The sequence below is a fragment of the Bos indicus x Bos taurus genome, chromosome 4 (genome assembly GCF_003369695.1).
Source record: "Bos indicus x Bos taurus breed Angus x Brahman F1 hybrid chromosome 4, Bos_hybrid_MaternalHap_v2.0, whole genome shotgun sequence".
NCBI classification, from domain to species: domain Eukaryota; kingdom Metazoa; phylum Chordata; class Mammalia; order Artiodactyla; family Bovidae; genus Bos; species Bos indicus x Bos taurus.
The window spans coordinates 109907071-109925262 of record NC_040079.1 but is presented as its reverse complement, the minus strand read 5'-3'; the positions used below and the strand labels follow the sequence as shown (position 1 = coordinate 109925262).

General features: G+C 41.0%; 1 protein-coding gene across 1 annotated transcript in view; it reads right to left on the bottom strand.

Annotated features, from left to right (window-relative positions):
- PEX1 (peroxisomal biogenesis factor 1) overlaps positions 1 to 18192 on the bottom strand; it is an 81575-nt gene that overhangs the window by 28267 nt on the left and 35116 nt on the right. Inside the window, exons 11-16 of the mRNA XM_027540186.1 lie at positions 11805 to 11901; positions 10145 to 10315; positions 8485 to 8639; positions 5632 to 5821; positions 5065 to 5231; positions 3026 to 3160 (exon numbers count right to left, since the gene is read on the bottom strand). Of these exons, the coding sequence (XP_027395987.1) occupies positions 3026 to 3160; positions 5065 to 5231; positions 5632 to 5821; positions 8485 to 8639; positions 10145 to 10315; positions 11805 to 11901 (915 nt within the window). The remainder of the gene's footprint in view (positions 1 to 3025; positions 3161 to 5064; positions 5232 to 5631; positions 5822 to 8484; positions 8640 to 10144; positions 10316 to 11804; positions 11902 to 18192) is intronic.

The window sequence follows — 18192 nt, the reverse complement described above, 5'->3', positions numbered from 1 at the left end:
TCTTGCTTCATTTCATTCAGATCTCGGACAAAATGTCACATCCCCAGAAAGGCTCTGCCTGACAACCGCATCTACAGTCCACTCCGGTTACTTTACATCCTCCTTGACTGTCTTCCTACACAGCATCCACGACCCCCTGACAGTGTATTATGCATTAAATGTGTCTGTTTATTGTCTCTCTCCAGTAACAGAATATAAGCTCAGAAAAGGCAGCTTTATTATCGAATTCAATATCAGTGCCTGCTACATGGTAAGTGCTGAATAATTCATTTAGTAAAGTAATGAATGGTTTAAAAAGGGAAAATGTTCCGTCTTTCTCAAATCTTTGGAGACTCCAAAAAACATGTAGTGAGACATGAATTTCTTTAATCAGCATCTTCAATTACTGAAACCAATTTATTTGTTCAACAAATAGGTATGTTATTTGAAGAATATATTGTTTTTCCTAAAAGTCAACTGAAAAAACTTCCAAAACAAGCTTTACTACATATAACAAAATCAATAATGAGGACAGTTTTTCCTTAAATTGGGATATTTAAAAAAACTGGATAAGCCCTAACGTGGTCTCCAATGACAAATCATTACCATGAAAAGACCAAATACGATCAGGATATGTGACCAAAATGAAGAATTTCTAATATTCAGTCATCATTTGATATCTATTAATATACTAGTATGGAATTATATTTTCTCAGCATAGTGAACTATGAAGGATGAAATAAGAAGTAACTAAGGCAGCATGCTGGTGTCCGTGCAAAGCCTGCTTCTGAGGCTCACCTCCCAGGACCCACCCTAACCCACAGCCTCAGCTCTCTACTGAAACCTATGAGAGCTCATCCCAACTGTGATTTGAAGATTAAAGGGGAGAGATAAGACATCCTCCTTAATGGAACAATCCAAAATACAAAAATATTTGCAAGTGTTAATCTTGAAAACTGTTTAAAAAAACACACAATAAAACTGCACTCTAGTGACAAGTGAAAAAGAACATGATCACTGCTCTCCATCGATGCCAGGACGCTCACGTAACCCGTCACAAAAACTCACGTGAAGGAGGGTAGATGTAACACAACTGCAAATTGCTAGACTGGCTTTCAGATTGTAAATCAATTTTGAATAAGATTACAATGTAGGGTTTCCCTCTTTTTTCTTTTTTTCTCCCCTCTCTTTTTGAAGTTCAGTTTACATTACTTCGCATTCATGAAAGACTTATTTAGTAACTGTTTTCACTAACAAGAAATCCAAAGAAACACTTCACATTTATGAAACAGAGCAGAGAGTGAGAGCAGCATTCAGTGTTTGGCTGTGAACCGTTACCGCGGCAGCACACGCCCCAGCAGCAGGCGTGGCATCATCAAGCTTCTTCCCACGCTTTCTGTCACAGCTGGAACCGCGTCTGTGAGCAGCTGTGCTTTTACCTCAGTTTACTTTGTTCATCCATTAGCAGGATGTGTCTGATTGTTCGTTTGCTTTATACCATTTTGGTTTATGGAAATGTTTCACAGAAACACCCTACTTCCAGACGGGGGCGGGGTGGGGAATTTGCTTATGATTCCTTTGCCTTGAAATGTAATTGCTCAAAAAAAAAAAAAAAAAAAAAAGTAATTGCTCTTTGGCAAATACATATGGCTGGGGCGTTGAAACTTTACAAATAAGACATCACATCCCAGACCACAATGACACACCAGTGGTGGAGTGAGAAGCATTACTCAAAATGATCCGCTACATGCACAGTGAAGTCTGACTCTTTGCAGCCCCATGGACTAGCCTGCTAGGTTCCACTGCCCATGGAATTTTCCAGGCGAGAATACTGGAGTGGGGTGCCATTTCCTACTCCAAGGGATCTTCCAGACCCAGGGATCAAACCCGAGTCTCACGCATTAGCAGGCAGCGTCTTTACCTCTAGCGCCACCTGGTGACTGCTGGGGATCTGCTGCTGCTGCTAAGTCACTTCAGTCGTATCCAACTCTGTGTGAGACCCCATAGAGGGCAGCCCAACAGGCTCCCCCGTCCTAGCATGTCCTTTTAAGGACCATACTCACCCTACATGTGAGAAAACTTAAACTTGGTGTGAGGCAGCAAGGGTGAGATACAGACAACAAACAACAGAAACATAAAAATTTCACCTTCTGCCTTAGAGTGGTCTCCAGGCCCTAGTCCTCTAGCTTTTCTTCCCCCTTCAAGTTGGCTCTTTTATCTGAATATTTATACATAATTCTATTGCCGTCTTGAGCAAAAACATATTAATAATAAGCCCTACAAAAGAGAGATGCCTCATTATTCAATTTCCCACACAGCTTAAAAGACTGATCACTGCTTCTACTATTAATAGTTTTCCAAATATGAGACTAACCCACTATCAAGAAACAAATGGGGTTGGCGAGGATATGGAAAAATAGGTATACTCACTCTCGTGCTGCTATACATGTAAAACGGTATAGTCACCAAAAAAGTTTGGTGGTTCCTCAAAAAGTTACACACAGAATTACCATATGAGTGACTATATATATTTATACTCTGGGGCATATAAGTATTCCAGAGAACTGAAAGCATATGTCCACACAAAAATTTATGTACAAATGTTTACAGCGGCATTATTCATAACAGCGAAGAAGTGGGCACAACCCAGAGGTTCACCAAACTATGGCATATCCACACCAACTTAAAAAGACTGATTATCATCCAGCCATCCACAGTCCTGAAGTACTGAGGCATGTTACAACTTGGATGAACCCTGAAAACATTATGCTACGTGAAAGAAGTCAGACACAAAAGACATACTGCATGATTCCTTTTCTATGAAATATCTACATCAGGCAAATCCAGAGAGACAGAAAGCAGACTGGTAACTGCCAGGGGACTGGGAGGGGATGGAGAATGTGATGAAAAAGTTTTGCAACTAGAGAGGTGGTGGCTACACAGCACTGTGAAGGCACTAAATACCACGGAAATGCACACTTTAAAATAATGATGCAAATTCTGCCTCAATTAAAAAAAAAAGAAAAAAGATAAACGCCAAACATACCTTGACACTAATAAAATTCATTCCACTTTCCCGTGCAATTACTCCAGCTAGTAAGGTTTTTCCTGTTCCAGGAGGACCATACAACAGTACTCCTGTCCTCTGTCGTATGGGCAAGTTGGCAAATAATTCTGGGTACTGAAAAATACAAAAATATGACAAAGAGCTCAACTCTAAAACAAATGACTGAGAAGCTAAAGATCAGTGTACAGAAAAAAGTCCTGGGATGGTAACAACTGCCATCTCTGTAACAGTGCAATGACAGAAAAAAACATTCCTACTTAATAAATGAACTCAAAGAAACTAACACAGATTTTTCCCACTGGACCATGGAATACATTCCACATAAAATGCATATAAATGGATCTGAACTTCTTTCCACTTTTTCTGTTTTTTCCCCCCAAACATTTTAATAGTGCTACATTAAGAAAATAAAAATAAGTATACTGCCCTCCGCTTGTATGGCTCATAGGGCAAGCTATGACTGCTATACCCATTCAAATATACTCAATCAAGGAAAGAAAATAATAAAGAAGCATGTGTAATGATAATAGTAAAATCTCCTAGGAGAGTCCATGCTGAACAAGTAATTTGACTGCTCTATTTTACCCTCTAAACCACCAGCTTCTCAGCAAGAAAACTTTCTGAACATGTTTCAAAACTTTTTGAACAATAAAACTTTTTGAACAGCAAGAAAGCTGTCTGGGTCTATCAGCAACCCCCGGTCTCCTCTGGGCAGCATGTGAGCTTGCGCTCGGTCGTGTCTGACTGTGTGTGGCCTTGTGGACTGCAGCCGCCAGGCTCCTCTGTCCACAGGATTCTCCAGGCAGGAATCCTGAGTGGGCTGCCATTCTTCTCCAGGGGGTCTTCCCAACCCAGGGATCAAATCCATGTCTCCCACACTTAAGGTGGATTTTCTAACTCCTGAGCCATTGGGGAAGCCCCATATATTGACAAAATTCCAACCTCACCTTGACCTCCATTCTAATCTGAACGAGGTCCCAAAGTGAGCATTTGTGCAGATGGCCTCACATGCCTGGACACTGACGCTGATGCCCAGACCCAGCCTTCGGGTCATGACCCTGCAGGCCACGTCCCCCGTCCATGTCCTTCCACAAAGGCTTTAACCCCCAGTCGTGGGTGCCACTCAGTACGTCCCAGTCCCCACCAGACAGTTCCCAGGACTTACATGTAACTGAGGGCCTTACCCATTTCTTTTTCTCTTTGGTCAGGTCCCTGATCTCATGCAAAGATCCTTCACGCTCAGGTTTCTCATCCAAACACACCACCTTCTAGATTCTACTTCTGATCTAAAGAACAGTCAGCCTGGTCGGTGCTGCCTGCTAACCCTGCCTTTCTAGACTGTCACCCAAAATCTGGCTTAATCCATCAGTTCTGGGGGCCTCAATGACTCTCCCACCTTCTAGTTTATTTCTGTTTCTGCTCAATTATAGCTGATGGCTCATATGCTTCAGTGAAATTGAATTATTCAAGAAAAATCCAAGAACCCTGAAATTCACATCAAACTGTATTTTTCCTACAGGACTTCCCTGGTGGCACAGTGGATGAGAATCCGCTAGCCAATGCAGAGGACGTGGGTTCGATCCCTGGTCCAGGAAGATTCTAATGCCTTGGAGCAGCTAAGCCCATGTGCCACAACTACTGAAGCCCGCATGCCCTACAGAGGCTGTGCGCCAGAACGAGAGACGCCACCACAACGAGAAGCTTGTGCGCCGCAATGAGGCGCAGGCCCTGCTCACCTCAACTAGAGAACACCCCCACAAAGCAATGACCAGTGCAGTCAAAAATAAAAAATTAAAAAAAATTATTTACTATAAATATCACCCCAGCTTTATGGGCAAGGACCGTATCAAATACTTAAAAAATCTGTTCAAGTGCCCAAAATAGGACTGGACGTTTATTTGGTAACAATAAATTCTTGTTGGGTCAAACTGAGACTGGGCAAGCCAACACATAGAGCCAGAGCCAGTGATTCGGGGGTTTTACAGGAAGCAGGAGGTCCTCAATTCTTTTCTAAGTACCTTGGCTGGTAGCTGGATAGTATCCACCAGTATCTGCCGCACGTCATGCAGCCCACCGATCCTATCCCAGCCCAGGTCCCTGGGTTTATGCAGGTTGACATTTCGCAGAGACACAGGAGTAAATCCTCGGAGCGCCTTTTGGAAGTCCAATGTTGTTAAAACTAATTCTGTTTAAAAATAAACACAACTTCTTTTGGTGGTCATATCTATACATGAATTCTCATACAGCTGCCTCCCTTACCCAGCTTGCCCTCCCCTCTAGTAACCACCACTCTGTTCTTCACATCTGCAGATTTATGTCTGGTTTGGTCTGTTCATTCATTTTGTTTTTTATGTTCCACATGCATAGAATCATGTGGTATTTGTCTTTCCCCATCTGATTTCACTTAGCTAATCTTAACTCAGTTAAAAGAATGCTGTCAACTTAGCTGGAAATCCCCATTTTCTACTCAAATACCTGCTTATTTGAATGCTAACATGGACTAGATTTACTTCTTACCTTACTACAATTACATTTCTCCACAAGGAAGGAAGGAACCAAATTTTGGTTTTAGCAATAAAACGTACCTTCCCTGGTGTACACATTCTGATGAGAGAGGTGAGAATGTATGGCTCGATCCACAAGCATGGTAAAATCTCTAGCCACAAACCCTTCGGTTTCTTTAGCTATACGCTGCAGATCAAGACCGGTAAACCTCTTCATGTCACAGTCCAGTTTATTTTTTATTATAGCATGCAGAATTTCACATCTTTGATCCTAAGGAAAAAAACCACGAAATTCAGATTTATAATTTTACTTGAGTGCAAACTTTTGTACACGTATTTTGAGGAAAATCCGGTTGCCACAATCTGCAGGGACTGGGGGAGGGGTGACCGCAAAGGCCACCAAGGAAACACCTGGAGGGATGGACACATTTGCTGCCTTAATTGTGGGGATGCTTCATGGTATATGCCTATGTTAAAACCGATCAAATTGTACATTTACTTTTTTATTTTTTGGTCGCAACACATGGCTTGCAGGATCTCAATTCCCCAACCAGTGACTGGACCTGGGCCACAGCAGTGAAAGAGCTGAATCCTAATCGCTATTCCACCAGGAAACTCCCAAACTGTTCACTTTAAATAGTGAGTTTGCTGTCTTCGATTTTTTTATACCTTAATAAAGCTGTAAAAAGAATTACATTGATAAATGATGGCTCTTTCTTTCTCCAGTAAAAAGGTTTGTATTTTGGCTCCTTTAAGAGTATTTTGTTGTCGTTATTCCCATAAAACATAATTCTAAAAGCATTTAGTGGTCGATACCGCTATGTTCTGTTATGTTTAATAATAGGTATATTTTTATCCTTTTCTTTTCCTTCAGCTTTGAGATATAATTGACAAATAAAATTATAAGATATTTAAAGTGTACAATGTGATTTTTTTTTTAAGTAAACTTTTTATCTTGTATTGGGGTATAGCTGATTAACAGGACAATGTTGTAATAGTTTCAAGTAAGCAGTGAAGGGACACAGCCATACATACACGTGGATCCATTCTCCCCGAAACTCCCCTCCCATCCAGGCTGCCACACAGCACTGAGCAGGGTTCCCTGTTCTATACAGTAGGTCCTTGTTGGTTATCCATTTTAAATATAGCAGCGTGCACACGTCCACCCCAAACACCCTAACTACAATAACAGTTAATTAGCATAAGGGCTGAGTACTTTTAGCGTAGATGCTAGGTAAGAATTTTAAACAGAAAGTTAAAATACGGTTGCCTGTCTGGAAACATTCTTGGAGTGCACTGCCACTAAAGCCATCAGGCCTGTAAGCCCCCAAAGGAGACGATGCATTGTATGTGCTTATACACATTTGGTCTTTGTCACGCTTCTGGCACAGAGCTCCTAAAACCCTTAAAATGTCCCAAATGATAAGAGTGATAAACGTGTCTTGACATTCCTAAGAAACCCCTTTCAGCCACATCTGAGTTTATGTTAACAAGGTGACTTTTGGAGCGCGCCTAAGTACAGGGGGTTGGTTGCCACAGTAACCTACCTAGGCTAGAGAACTGGAACTTTCAGTCCCAACCCCTGATTTCCCAGGAGGGACTGGAGGCTGAGTCAATGCCAATGATTTGATTAACGATACCTATGTAATAGGGCTTCCATAAAACCCCAAAAGGACAGGGTCTGCAGAGGTCCCAGGCTGCAGAAGGGCTTCCCTGGTGGCTCAGACAGTAAAGAATCCACCTGCAGTGCAGGAGACCTGGGTTCGGTCCCAGAGTTGGAAAGATCCCCAGGAGAAGGAAATGGCAACCTACTCCAGAATTCTTGCCTGGAGAATTCCACAGACAGAGGAGCCTGGCGGGCAACAGTCCATGGGCTCGCAACTAGTCAGACACGACTGAGCGAGGAGCACTCTCACTTTCAGGCTGGAGACCCAAACACTTGCACTCGCCACCAGAGCAAGTCCCAAACTCCAGAAGGACAGAAGCTCCTTTGCTCCCGACCTCATCCTGTGTGTCTTTTCACCTGACTGCTGATTTGTATCTGTTCATATTCTTTGTAACAAACTGGTAATCCACTGAGTAAACTAGTTTCCCAAGTTCTCTGACTTGCTATGAAAATTAACAGAAGCCAAAGAGGGAGTCATGGGAACCTCTGACGGAAAACCAGTCAGAAGCACGGGCGACACTGGTATCTGAGGTGGAGGGTGGTCTTGTGGGACTGAGCCCTTAACCCGTAAACTCTGACTCTCTCTCTGGGTAGTGTCAGAATCAGGCTGAACTGGAGGACATCCGCCTGGTCTCCAAGAATTGCCTGGTGGTGTGGGGAAGAAACTCCACACACCGGAAACGGATGTCAGAATCATAGTGGGTACAGAATATTAGTGCTGTTAAAAAAAAAAAAAGTTTAGCTAGTCACATTTTTAAAAGAAGAATTTCTTAAAGGTAAATACATGAGGTAATGGATGTGTTAAGTAACTTGACTGTGGTAAATATTCCACAATGTATATCAAATCACTGTTGTACACTTTACATATATATATATAATTGTTCTTGTCAACTGTATCTCACTAAATGTAAAAAGAATTCTAATTTCCATTGTGTTTTACAGATTTTACTGATGCAGAATGAAGCAGTTCAGAATTTTTAGGGTTTTTTTTTGTTTCTTTTTAAATGGAAACAAAAATTTAATAAGAAAAAAAGAAGAAATGTTATTTTCAAAAAAGATATTTTCTTGGAAAGTACTTGGTAATATTTCAGATGGTTACAGGTGAAAATTTCATATCTAAGTAAAACATGCACTGAAGGTTGATTTTTAAGTCTTAAGATCACTAACATAAGCATTACATTTTAATAAAGTTATAATCATTAATAAAATTGATAAATAATTTATATAAAAGGGGACACATTTCAATACTCTTCACAAGTAGTAGTTACCTGGTCAGGAGGTTGAATGTGCTGGACACACTGAAATATGTGAATTCCTTGAGCAGAAACAAGTAAAGGATGTAGAGAATGTTGTGACTGGCTTGTAGCAATCAGCGCAACCAAACTTCCCATGGAAATAAATTCTTTCACCAGATCGTTCAAAGCTGGAATTAAGCAACACAGTGTAAAAGCTTATCATATAAGTGAAATTTTAAAATCATACACTAATTAAAAATAATAACTTAAACTTGGCCTTTAAAGTAGAGTATAAATGATATGGCTCCTCTTTACCTAGACTGAGGACCGAGGATTGGCAGGTTCCAGTTACTCTATTAGAGGCAAAGGAAGCAAGGCAAATGCTGTGTACTCAGAACCATGCCTAGTGAGGTTGGTTCTTACGAGGTAAACTTCTGAATCTTAATAGGTACATGAAAAGGAGTCTCTGAAGTAAGTATTATAGAAGGATGATAAACTTTCAAATTGTTGTTCTACTGAGCAAGCAAAATACAGCTTATATACCTATGGCTTTCTGGACAATCTCTTTCTACCCTAGCTCAAGAAAGGTTTGGTATGAGGTAAGAAATGAAACAGGCATTAATAACATATATCTGATCCTGACCTAGAAATTCAACACGAGACTAGCAAGTCTTTCAGACACTACAAGATTCCAAATGTGAATTTAACACTAATTTATGGTAATCCAGCCATTATGGTTGCATTCTGTATTCATCTCTTAAGAACCCTGATGCAGATGAATGCTGTCAAACCCTCCAAGCCCTGATCCCATCCTCTCCTAGAACCCCAAGCTCCACTGGAATTTCTTGGACTTCTGCACCTTTGCCGGAGGATCACACTTCCTTCGTGCCTTCATTAGCCTGAAGCTGCTCCGTGCCAATTGCTACTCCTCCATCAAAACTCATCCTAGTTATGAACAACTCTCAGAAACCTTCCCTGATAACTTCTTACCCAACCACCTCCAGTTTAGTGTATGTGCTCCTATCGCACCCTGCACACACTTCCAGCAGAACATACCCACCCATCTCCTAGTTGTGTCTTCCTGGGCAAATTACATCACCTTGAATTTCCACTTACTCACCTGTAAAACCAGGAGAGCATCTGCGTGGGGATACAAAGCAACCCTTGCAGTCAGCACATGGTAGCTACCATAACTATGAGTCTTCTGTACTAACACTGTCTGTTTCCTTTTATTTCCTCTCCAAGACTCTGAGACTACAGACTGTGCACGAGCAATAAAGAAGTATTTGTCAAATGAGCAAGAGTAAAGCTGTACAGTTCAGCAATTTCTAATAAGTGGAGAAGAGAGAACTTCCTCGGTGGCTTAGATGGCAAAGGATCTGCCTGCAATGTGGGAGACCTGGGTTCAATCCCTGGGTCGGGAAGATCCCCTGGAGAAGGGAATGGCAACCCACTCCAGAGGAGAATACGGCCCCAAAGACTAATGAGGTTAGAGAATGTTCACACTGCTCTTCTATGGATCTTGCTAATACAGGATACCTACACAATTATACAGTGCTCCCAGAGGCCTCAAAAGCAACACATTACACAGCACATATCCTGTTCTCCGAACAGCACAGCTTTACCACTAACACTAAAGACGCTAACTGATGAAGGAGAAGGTCTGCAGCCAGAGAGCGGCCGTGCGCATTACCGTGGGCGAGCCGCTGGCTCTGAACGGCCTCCGGACTGTGCTCGTGTTCCGGGAGAGCAGAGCGCCCAACGACAAGGTCCAGGTCGTCCAGCAGAACAACGGAAGGCTGCCGCCACAGCGCCTCCGAGAAAGCTGCCGCTAGGGTCTTCTGTATGTTTTCAAGCCTTTTTCCTTAACACGGAAGATATAAAATGGTTTTAATGTTATTTGAAGGCTGGGAAAGTTCAGGCTGCCCTTGAAAGCATTAGAAAAGCTCAATATTGATCTGACTATGCAAATCTAATCCATACAGTATTTTGTTAACATACCAATCACTAAAATTGTTAGTCATTAACACAGTTTAATTAATACAGCTTCAAAGGACTCAGTAAAATACTGAATTTTATAAAACTGAAAGACTGTGCTACTATACTTTCTATACATATGTGTTTGTTCATTCCATGGAGAATTTCAGATCCCTATTTATAAAAAAACAGTAAAATAAAAACAGGGATGTGGGAAAATATAAATGAAAATAAGGGGTTAAGAATCAGACAAAAGCAAACACAAATGTAGCTGCCTCAAGATCCTAGAATTGCTGTATTTAAATTACTAATGTGACTTCCATCTTCATGGTGAATTACAAACTTTTCATTTTCAAAGAATAGAGAACATACCAATTCATAAGAAAGGTCAAGAGTTCCTGTCACTTCAAACTTAAAATTTTCACATGAGGCTGCAAGCAAGACTCTAAGAGAAGGACAAGGTCTCTAAAAACCACCTTTATAGAATATGAAGTAATGCGTTTTCAAAGGCTATTTTAGTTTCTTACTATATACTAGATTAGTAAACAGAATATAATGACTAGACTACCACTAGTAGGAGTGGTCGCAAGGGGAGAAAGAACTAACTACTCAGTAAAATTTTTCTGATTCTTAAACAATTGGATAATAATATATTACAGACTTTCAGAAGTATAAGTGTACAGCTGACCCTTGAACAACATAGGTTTGAACTGTGCAAGTGTACTTATACATGTGTGGATTTTTTCCAATAGGGAATACTACAACACTATACCATTCAAGGTTGGCTGAATTCGTGGACGCAGCAGAACCACGTGTTCAGAGGACTGACTATAAGTCATACGAAGATTTTTGGCTTCATGGAGGGTTGGTACCCCTAACACACGCTATATTCAAGAGTCAGCTGTGTATGGTAAATTGTAAATTTCCTCTCTGCTGTCTACAGCCGCCCACTTTCCCTCCCCTGAAACAGTCAACCAACTAGTTCCCCAAAGCAATTCAGAAGTAATCTATACTTCTGATTAGAGTTCTAATCAGAATCTAATATACTGAATCTAATCTAATCTACTTAATTAGAATATATACTAAATACTAATTTTCTCAGAGTTGTGCAAATTGGCATTTTTTAGGAGTACTGTCTACAAAGAGTTTTGACTAGGGGGAAAAAAGCCTCCAGCAAATATGGGGAGTTTTAAGATTTTTATTAAAAACATCAGACTGCCAAAGATCTAAAATTTCTAAGTAATTCCAATTACCAAATGACAAACAGAAAAATTAAATAAAGATTAGCTATTTCTATTTATTAATTAGCAGCATTAAATAGTAATATTTCTTTCTACCAAAAAAGACATATATGTAGAATATTACCATATTCATACCTCGTAAAGCTTTACAGTCAATTATTTCCACATGGGCATCCAATATGTCAAATGCTTCTTTACAGATTGCCTTCGCTAAAGTTGATTTTCCACTTCCCTAGAAAGTAATTGTGTCGTAAGAACTCTCAATGTATTCAGTCCCAGAAACAGCCTGTCACTGTGGTAATCACGAACATTCAGTCTGATCAATCAAGTATATACTACACAATGCTATCTAAAAATTACATCTCAATAAAACTGGGGAAAAAGAAGAAAATCCACATACCTAATTTAAAAATAACATTCAAAAATACAACATAACTATAGATACTTAGAGATAAAGGTTAAAAAAAATCTGAAACCATCCCACCTCACAAAATTACTAACCACTGTTTTGCCATATCTTCCTTCCAGATACTCCACACACATTTTATGCAAATTTATTAAGCTGGGATTACAGTATTCCTGAGGGTTTACAATAAATCACTGTCCTCTTTATCAACAGACATAGAGGTACATCAGCCCCTAGTACAATGCCTCTCTGAGGATGTACTGAACCATAACGTGCTTATGAAAACCCTTCCTGACGTGTATTTAACAGAGTTCTGCAGAGAGTGCACTGGTCATAGCAAACACCCTCTTCTAACAACACAGGAGAAGACTCTACACATGGATATCACCAGATGGTCGATCCCGAAATCAGACTGATTATATCCTTTGCAGCCAAAGATGGAGAAGCTCTATACAGTCAGCAAAAACAAGACCAGGAGCGGACTGTTGCTCAGATCATGAACTCCTTATTGCCAAATTCAGACTTAAATTGAAGAAAGTGGGGAAAACCACTAGACCATTCAGGTATGACCTAAATCAAATCCTTTATGACTATACAGATCAGATCAGATCAGTCGCTCAGTCGTGTCCGACTCTGCGACCCCATGAATTGCAGCACGCCAGGCCTCCCTGTCCAACACCAACTCCCGGAGTTCACTGAGACTCACGTCCATCGAGTCAGTGATGCCATCCAGCCATCTCATCCTCTGTCGTCCCCTTCTCCTCTTGCCCCCAACCCCTCCCAGCATCAGAGTCTTTTCCAATGAGTCAACTCTTCACATGAGGTGGCCAAAGTACTGGAGTTTCAGCTTTAGCATCATCTCTTCCAAAGAAATCCCAAGGCTGATCTCCTTCAGAATGGACTGGTTGGATCTCCTTGCAGTCCAAGGGACTCTCAAGAGTCTTCTCCAACACCACAGTTATGACTATACAGTGGAAGTGAGAAACAGATTTAAGGGACTAGATCTGATAGATAGAGTGCCTGATGAACTATGGATGGAGGTTCATGACACTGTACAGGAGACAGGGAGCAAGACCATTCTCAAGAAAAAGAAATGCAAAAAAGCAAAACGGCTGTCTGAGGAGGCCTTACACATAGCTGTGAAGAGAAGAGAAGTGAAAAGCAAAGGAGAAAAGGAAAGATATACCCATTTGAATGCAGAGTTCCAAAGAATAGCAAGGAGAGATAAGAAAGCCTTCTTCAGCGATCAATGCAAAGAAATAGAGGAAAACAACAGAATGGGAAAGACTAGAGATCTCTTCAAGAAAATCAGAGATACCAAGGGAACATTTCATGCAAAGATGGGCTCGAAAAAGGACAGAAATGGTATGGACCTAACAGAAGCAGAAGATATTAAGAAGAGGTGGCAAGAATACACAGAAGAACTGTACAAAAAAGATCTTCATGACCGAGATAATCATGATGGTGTGATCACTCACCTAGACCCAGACATCCTGGAATGTGAAGTCAAGTGGGCCTTAGGAAGCATCACTACAAACAAAGCTAGTGGAGGTGATGGAATTCCAGTGGAGCTATTTCAAATCCTGAAAGATGATGCTATGAAAGTGCTGCACTCAATATGCCAGCAAATTTGGAAAACTCAGCAGTGGCCACAGGACTGGAAAAGATCAGTTTTCATTCCAGTCACAAAGAAAGGCAATGCCAAAGAATGCTCAAACTACCGCACAATTGCACTCATCTCACACACTAGTAAAGTAATGCTCAAAATTCTTCAAGCCAGGCTTCAGCAATAAGTGAACTGTGAACTTTCAGATGTTCAAGCTGGTTTTAGAAAAGGCAGAGGAACCAGAGATCAAATTGCCAACATCTGCTGGATCATCAAAAAAGCAAGAGAGTTCCAGAAAACCATCTATTTCTGCTTTACTGACTATGCCAAAGCCTTTGACTGTGTGGAGCACAATAAACTGTGGAAAATTCTGAAAGAGATGGAAATACCAGACCACCTGACCTGCCTCTTGAGAAACCTATATGCAGGTCAGGAAGCAACAATTAGAACTGGACATGGAACAACAGACTGGCTCCAAATTGGGAAAGGAGTACGTCAAGGCTGTATATTGTCACCCTGCTTATTTAACTTATATGCAGAGTACATCACAAGAAATGCCGGGCTGGAGGAAGCACAAGCTGGAATCAAGATGGAATCAGATTGTCGGGAGAAATACCAATAACCTCAGATATGCAGATGACACCACCCTTATGGCAGAAAATGAAGAAAAATTAAAAAGCCTCTTGATGAAAGTGAAAGAAGAGAGTGAAAAAGTTGGCTTAAAACTAAACATTCAGAAAACTAAGATCATGGCATCTAGTCCCATCACTGCATGGCAGACAGATGGGGAAACAGTGACTGACTTTATTTTTATGGGCTCCAAAATCACTGTGGATGGTGACTGCAGCCATGAAATTAAAAGACGCTTGCTCCTTGGAAGGAAAGTTATGACAACCTAGATAGCATATTCAAAAACAGAGACGTTACTTTGCCAACAAAGGTCCATCTAGTCAAGGCTATGGTTTTTCCAGTGGTCATGTATGGATGTGAGAGTTGGACTGTAAATAAAGCTGAGTGCCGAAGAATTGATGCTTTTGAACTGTGGTGTTGGAGAAGACTCTTGAGAGTACCTTGGACTGCAAGGAGATCCAAACAGTCCATCCTAAAGCAGATCAGTCCTGGGTGTTCATTGGAGGGACTGATGTTGAAGCTGAAACTCCAATACTTTGGCCACCTGATGTGAAGAGCTGACTCATTTGAAAAGACCCTGAGGCTGGGAACGATTGAGGGCAGGAGGAGAAGGGGACGACAGAGGATGAGATGGTTGGATGGCATCACCGACTCAATGGACATGGGTTTGGGTGGACTCTGGGAGTTGGTGATAGACAGGGAGGCCTGGCGTGCTGCGGTTCATGGGGTCGCAAAGAGTCAGATACGACTGAGCGACTGAAGTGAACTGATGTATATTTATGTTACTCCTGATTTTTAACCATGATAAGTAAAGCTAAAATAAATATCCATGGAGTTATGTTTATTTGTCAGATTGCACCTTCAGAATAAATTTCTACGAGCTAAAGGCAATGGCACCCCACTCCAGTACTCTTGCCTGGAAAATCCCATGGATGGAGGAGCCTGGTGGGCTGAAGTACATGGGGTCGCTAAGAGTTGGACATGACTGAGCGACTTTGCTTTCACTTTTCACTTTAATGCATTGGAGAAGGAAATGGCAACCCGCTCCAGTGTTCTTGCCTGGAGAATCCCAGGGACAGGGGAGCCTGGTGGGCTGCCAACTATGGCGTTGCACAGAGTCGGACATGACTGAAGTGACTTAGCAGCAATACTATATCAAAGGGTATACACATTTAAATTTTGCTAAACATTGCTGTAAGTGGCCCCTAGAAGATCAAACACTTAGGTTTCTATAATTCTTTTAATATAGGCTTACTCCCTTAGGCTACTACCATTGTTGCTTTGACTTGCCTTTTTTTTAAACGTATATATTTTATTTATTTATTTAGGCTCAGCCAGGTCTTAGCTGTGGCATGTGGGATCGAGTCCCCTGCCCAGGCATCGAATCTGGGCCCCCCTGCATTAAGAGTGCAGAGTCTTATCCACTGGACAACCAGGGAAGTCCCTGCCTAGCTTTTAATAGTCCTGCACCAGTTCTAATATTTTGCTTTTCATTACTGTGAGAAGGAAAACTAGCCAAGCTTATTGTGTAAAGTCTTAAATTTAGCAAGCATTCAACAATAGTACCATCATTATAGTTTATAGAATTGCATTTATTTTTAAAGTCAGCGGACCCTAAAGAATAAAGAGATTAGGGGTACGGGACTGTGTGTCCCACCTGCTATACTTTTGGTTTAGTCAGAAGGCCTTTTCTCTCACTCAAAGTAATTCACATTTTAGTACCTTTCCGTTTACAAAGCCCTTTCATATATATTATTTCTCTTAAGTGAGATTAATCCTAAAAGGCGAGGCTAGAAACTGAAAAACTGCCTTAAGTCACTGCCAGTAAGTACATAAGGGTGAAAGTGAAAGCGAAGTCGCTCAGTCATGTCCGACGCTTTGTGACCCCGTGGACTGTAGCCTATCAGGCTCCTCCGTCCACGGGATTTTCCAGGCAAGAGTGCTGAAGTGGATTGCCATTTCCTTCTCCAGGGGATCTTCCCGACCCAGGAATCAAACCCAGGTCTCCCGCATTGCAGGCAGACGCTTTACCGCCTGAGCCACCAGGGAAGCCCAATTTGAGTCCCACTACATAAGAGTAGTGGGACTCAAATTCAGTTCTTCCACTAGTTCCATTAAGCATGCTACCCCTAAGTCACATGGTGGAGGTCTGATTTCTCAGTCAACAGGACATTGTTTTTTAAAATAATATTCTACCATGATGATATATTTTGAAATTTGACATAGGTAATTTAGGAACATTTAGAGTAACTGCTATACTGTAGCAGCCTTGCATATCTGGAATAAACCCTACTTGATTGTGGTATATAATTCTTTTTATACATTAGTTGATCACATTTGGTAATATTTTGTTAAGGATTTCTGCATCTGTGTTCATGATGGGTCTTAGTTGGTAGTTTTCTTGTGATGCCTGTCTTGTTTTGGTATTAGGTGATGCTGGCCTCACAGAATACACTAGACTCTCCTCTGCTCCCACCCCCTGGAAGAGACTGCAGACAACCGGGACAACTTCTTCCTTGAGAGTTTAGTAGTGTGTGCCCAGCGCACCCACCTGGGTGTGTGCTTTCTGTTTGAGAACGATATTAATCACAGACTCAATTTCTTTAATAGATGTAAGCCATTTCATATCGTCATTATTCTTGTGTGAGTTTTGGCAGCCTGTGTCTTTCAAGGAGTTGGTCTATTTATCTAGGTTATCAAATTTTTAGGCATAGAGCTAAAAATTTTTAGGGGCACAAGCTGTTTATTACGATTCCTACTTTATTATACGTTTTTAAAATTTATTTTTAATTGGAGGATAACTGCTTTACCACGTTGTGTTAGTTTCTGCCTACAAGACTAAGTACATGCTTATTCCCTCCCTCTTGAGCCTCGCCCCCACCGCCTGCCCATTATACCCCACTAGGTCAGCACAGAGCCTTATCATCCCTTTAATGTCTGTGGGATCTACACTGATGCCCCCTTTTTCATTTCTTATACTAGTAATTTGTATCCTCTTTTTTTTTTTTTCTTAGCCTGCCTAAGGGTTTATCAGTTTTTACTGATCTTTGAAAAAAAAAAAAAAAAAAAAGCCTTTGGTTTCACACTGATTTTCCCTACTGGTTTCCTGTTTTCACTTCAATAGCTTCTCCTCTAATTCACAGTATTTCTTCTGCTTACATTGGATTTAATTTGTTCTTCTGTTTCTAGTTTACTAAAGTAGAAACCTGGATTACTGGAGTAGTTGCTCTATTTCAAGTAAGAAATCAAAAGAAAGCAACTGGGGTAGTAAGAGGAAAAAAGTTATCATGCTGCAGTTAAAAGTGAATAGAAATAAAAAAGCCTTATGATTTTGAATTGGGAAAAAAAAAACACAAAAACCCACAAAGACTCACAAAAATCACACTGCAGCTCTGGAAAAAATACTGCATTGGTAGAGAAGAAAACTGTGAGGCCCTTCAAAGAGCAGGGAACCTCTAGTAAGACTGACAAAGATTAAAACAAGAGAAGACACAAATTACCAATATCAGGAAACAGGACATAACAGATTTCCAATCCGTGAAAAGCACAGTAAGACGTGCTGCTGTAGGGAATATACACCGGTACAGCCACTGTGGAGAACAGTATGGAGGTTCTTTTAAAAAACTAAAAACAGAACTACCATCTGACCCAGCAATCCCATTACTAGGCATATACCCAGAGAAAAACATAACTCAAAAAGACACTTGCAGCCCAGTATTCACTGCAGCACCATTTACAATAGCCAGCACATGGAAGCAAGCTAAATGACCATCAGAGGAATGCATAAAGAAGATGTGGCACACACACACACACACACAACAGAATATCACTCAGCCATAAAAATAAAATCGGGTCACCTGTAGAGATGTGAATGGACCTAG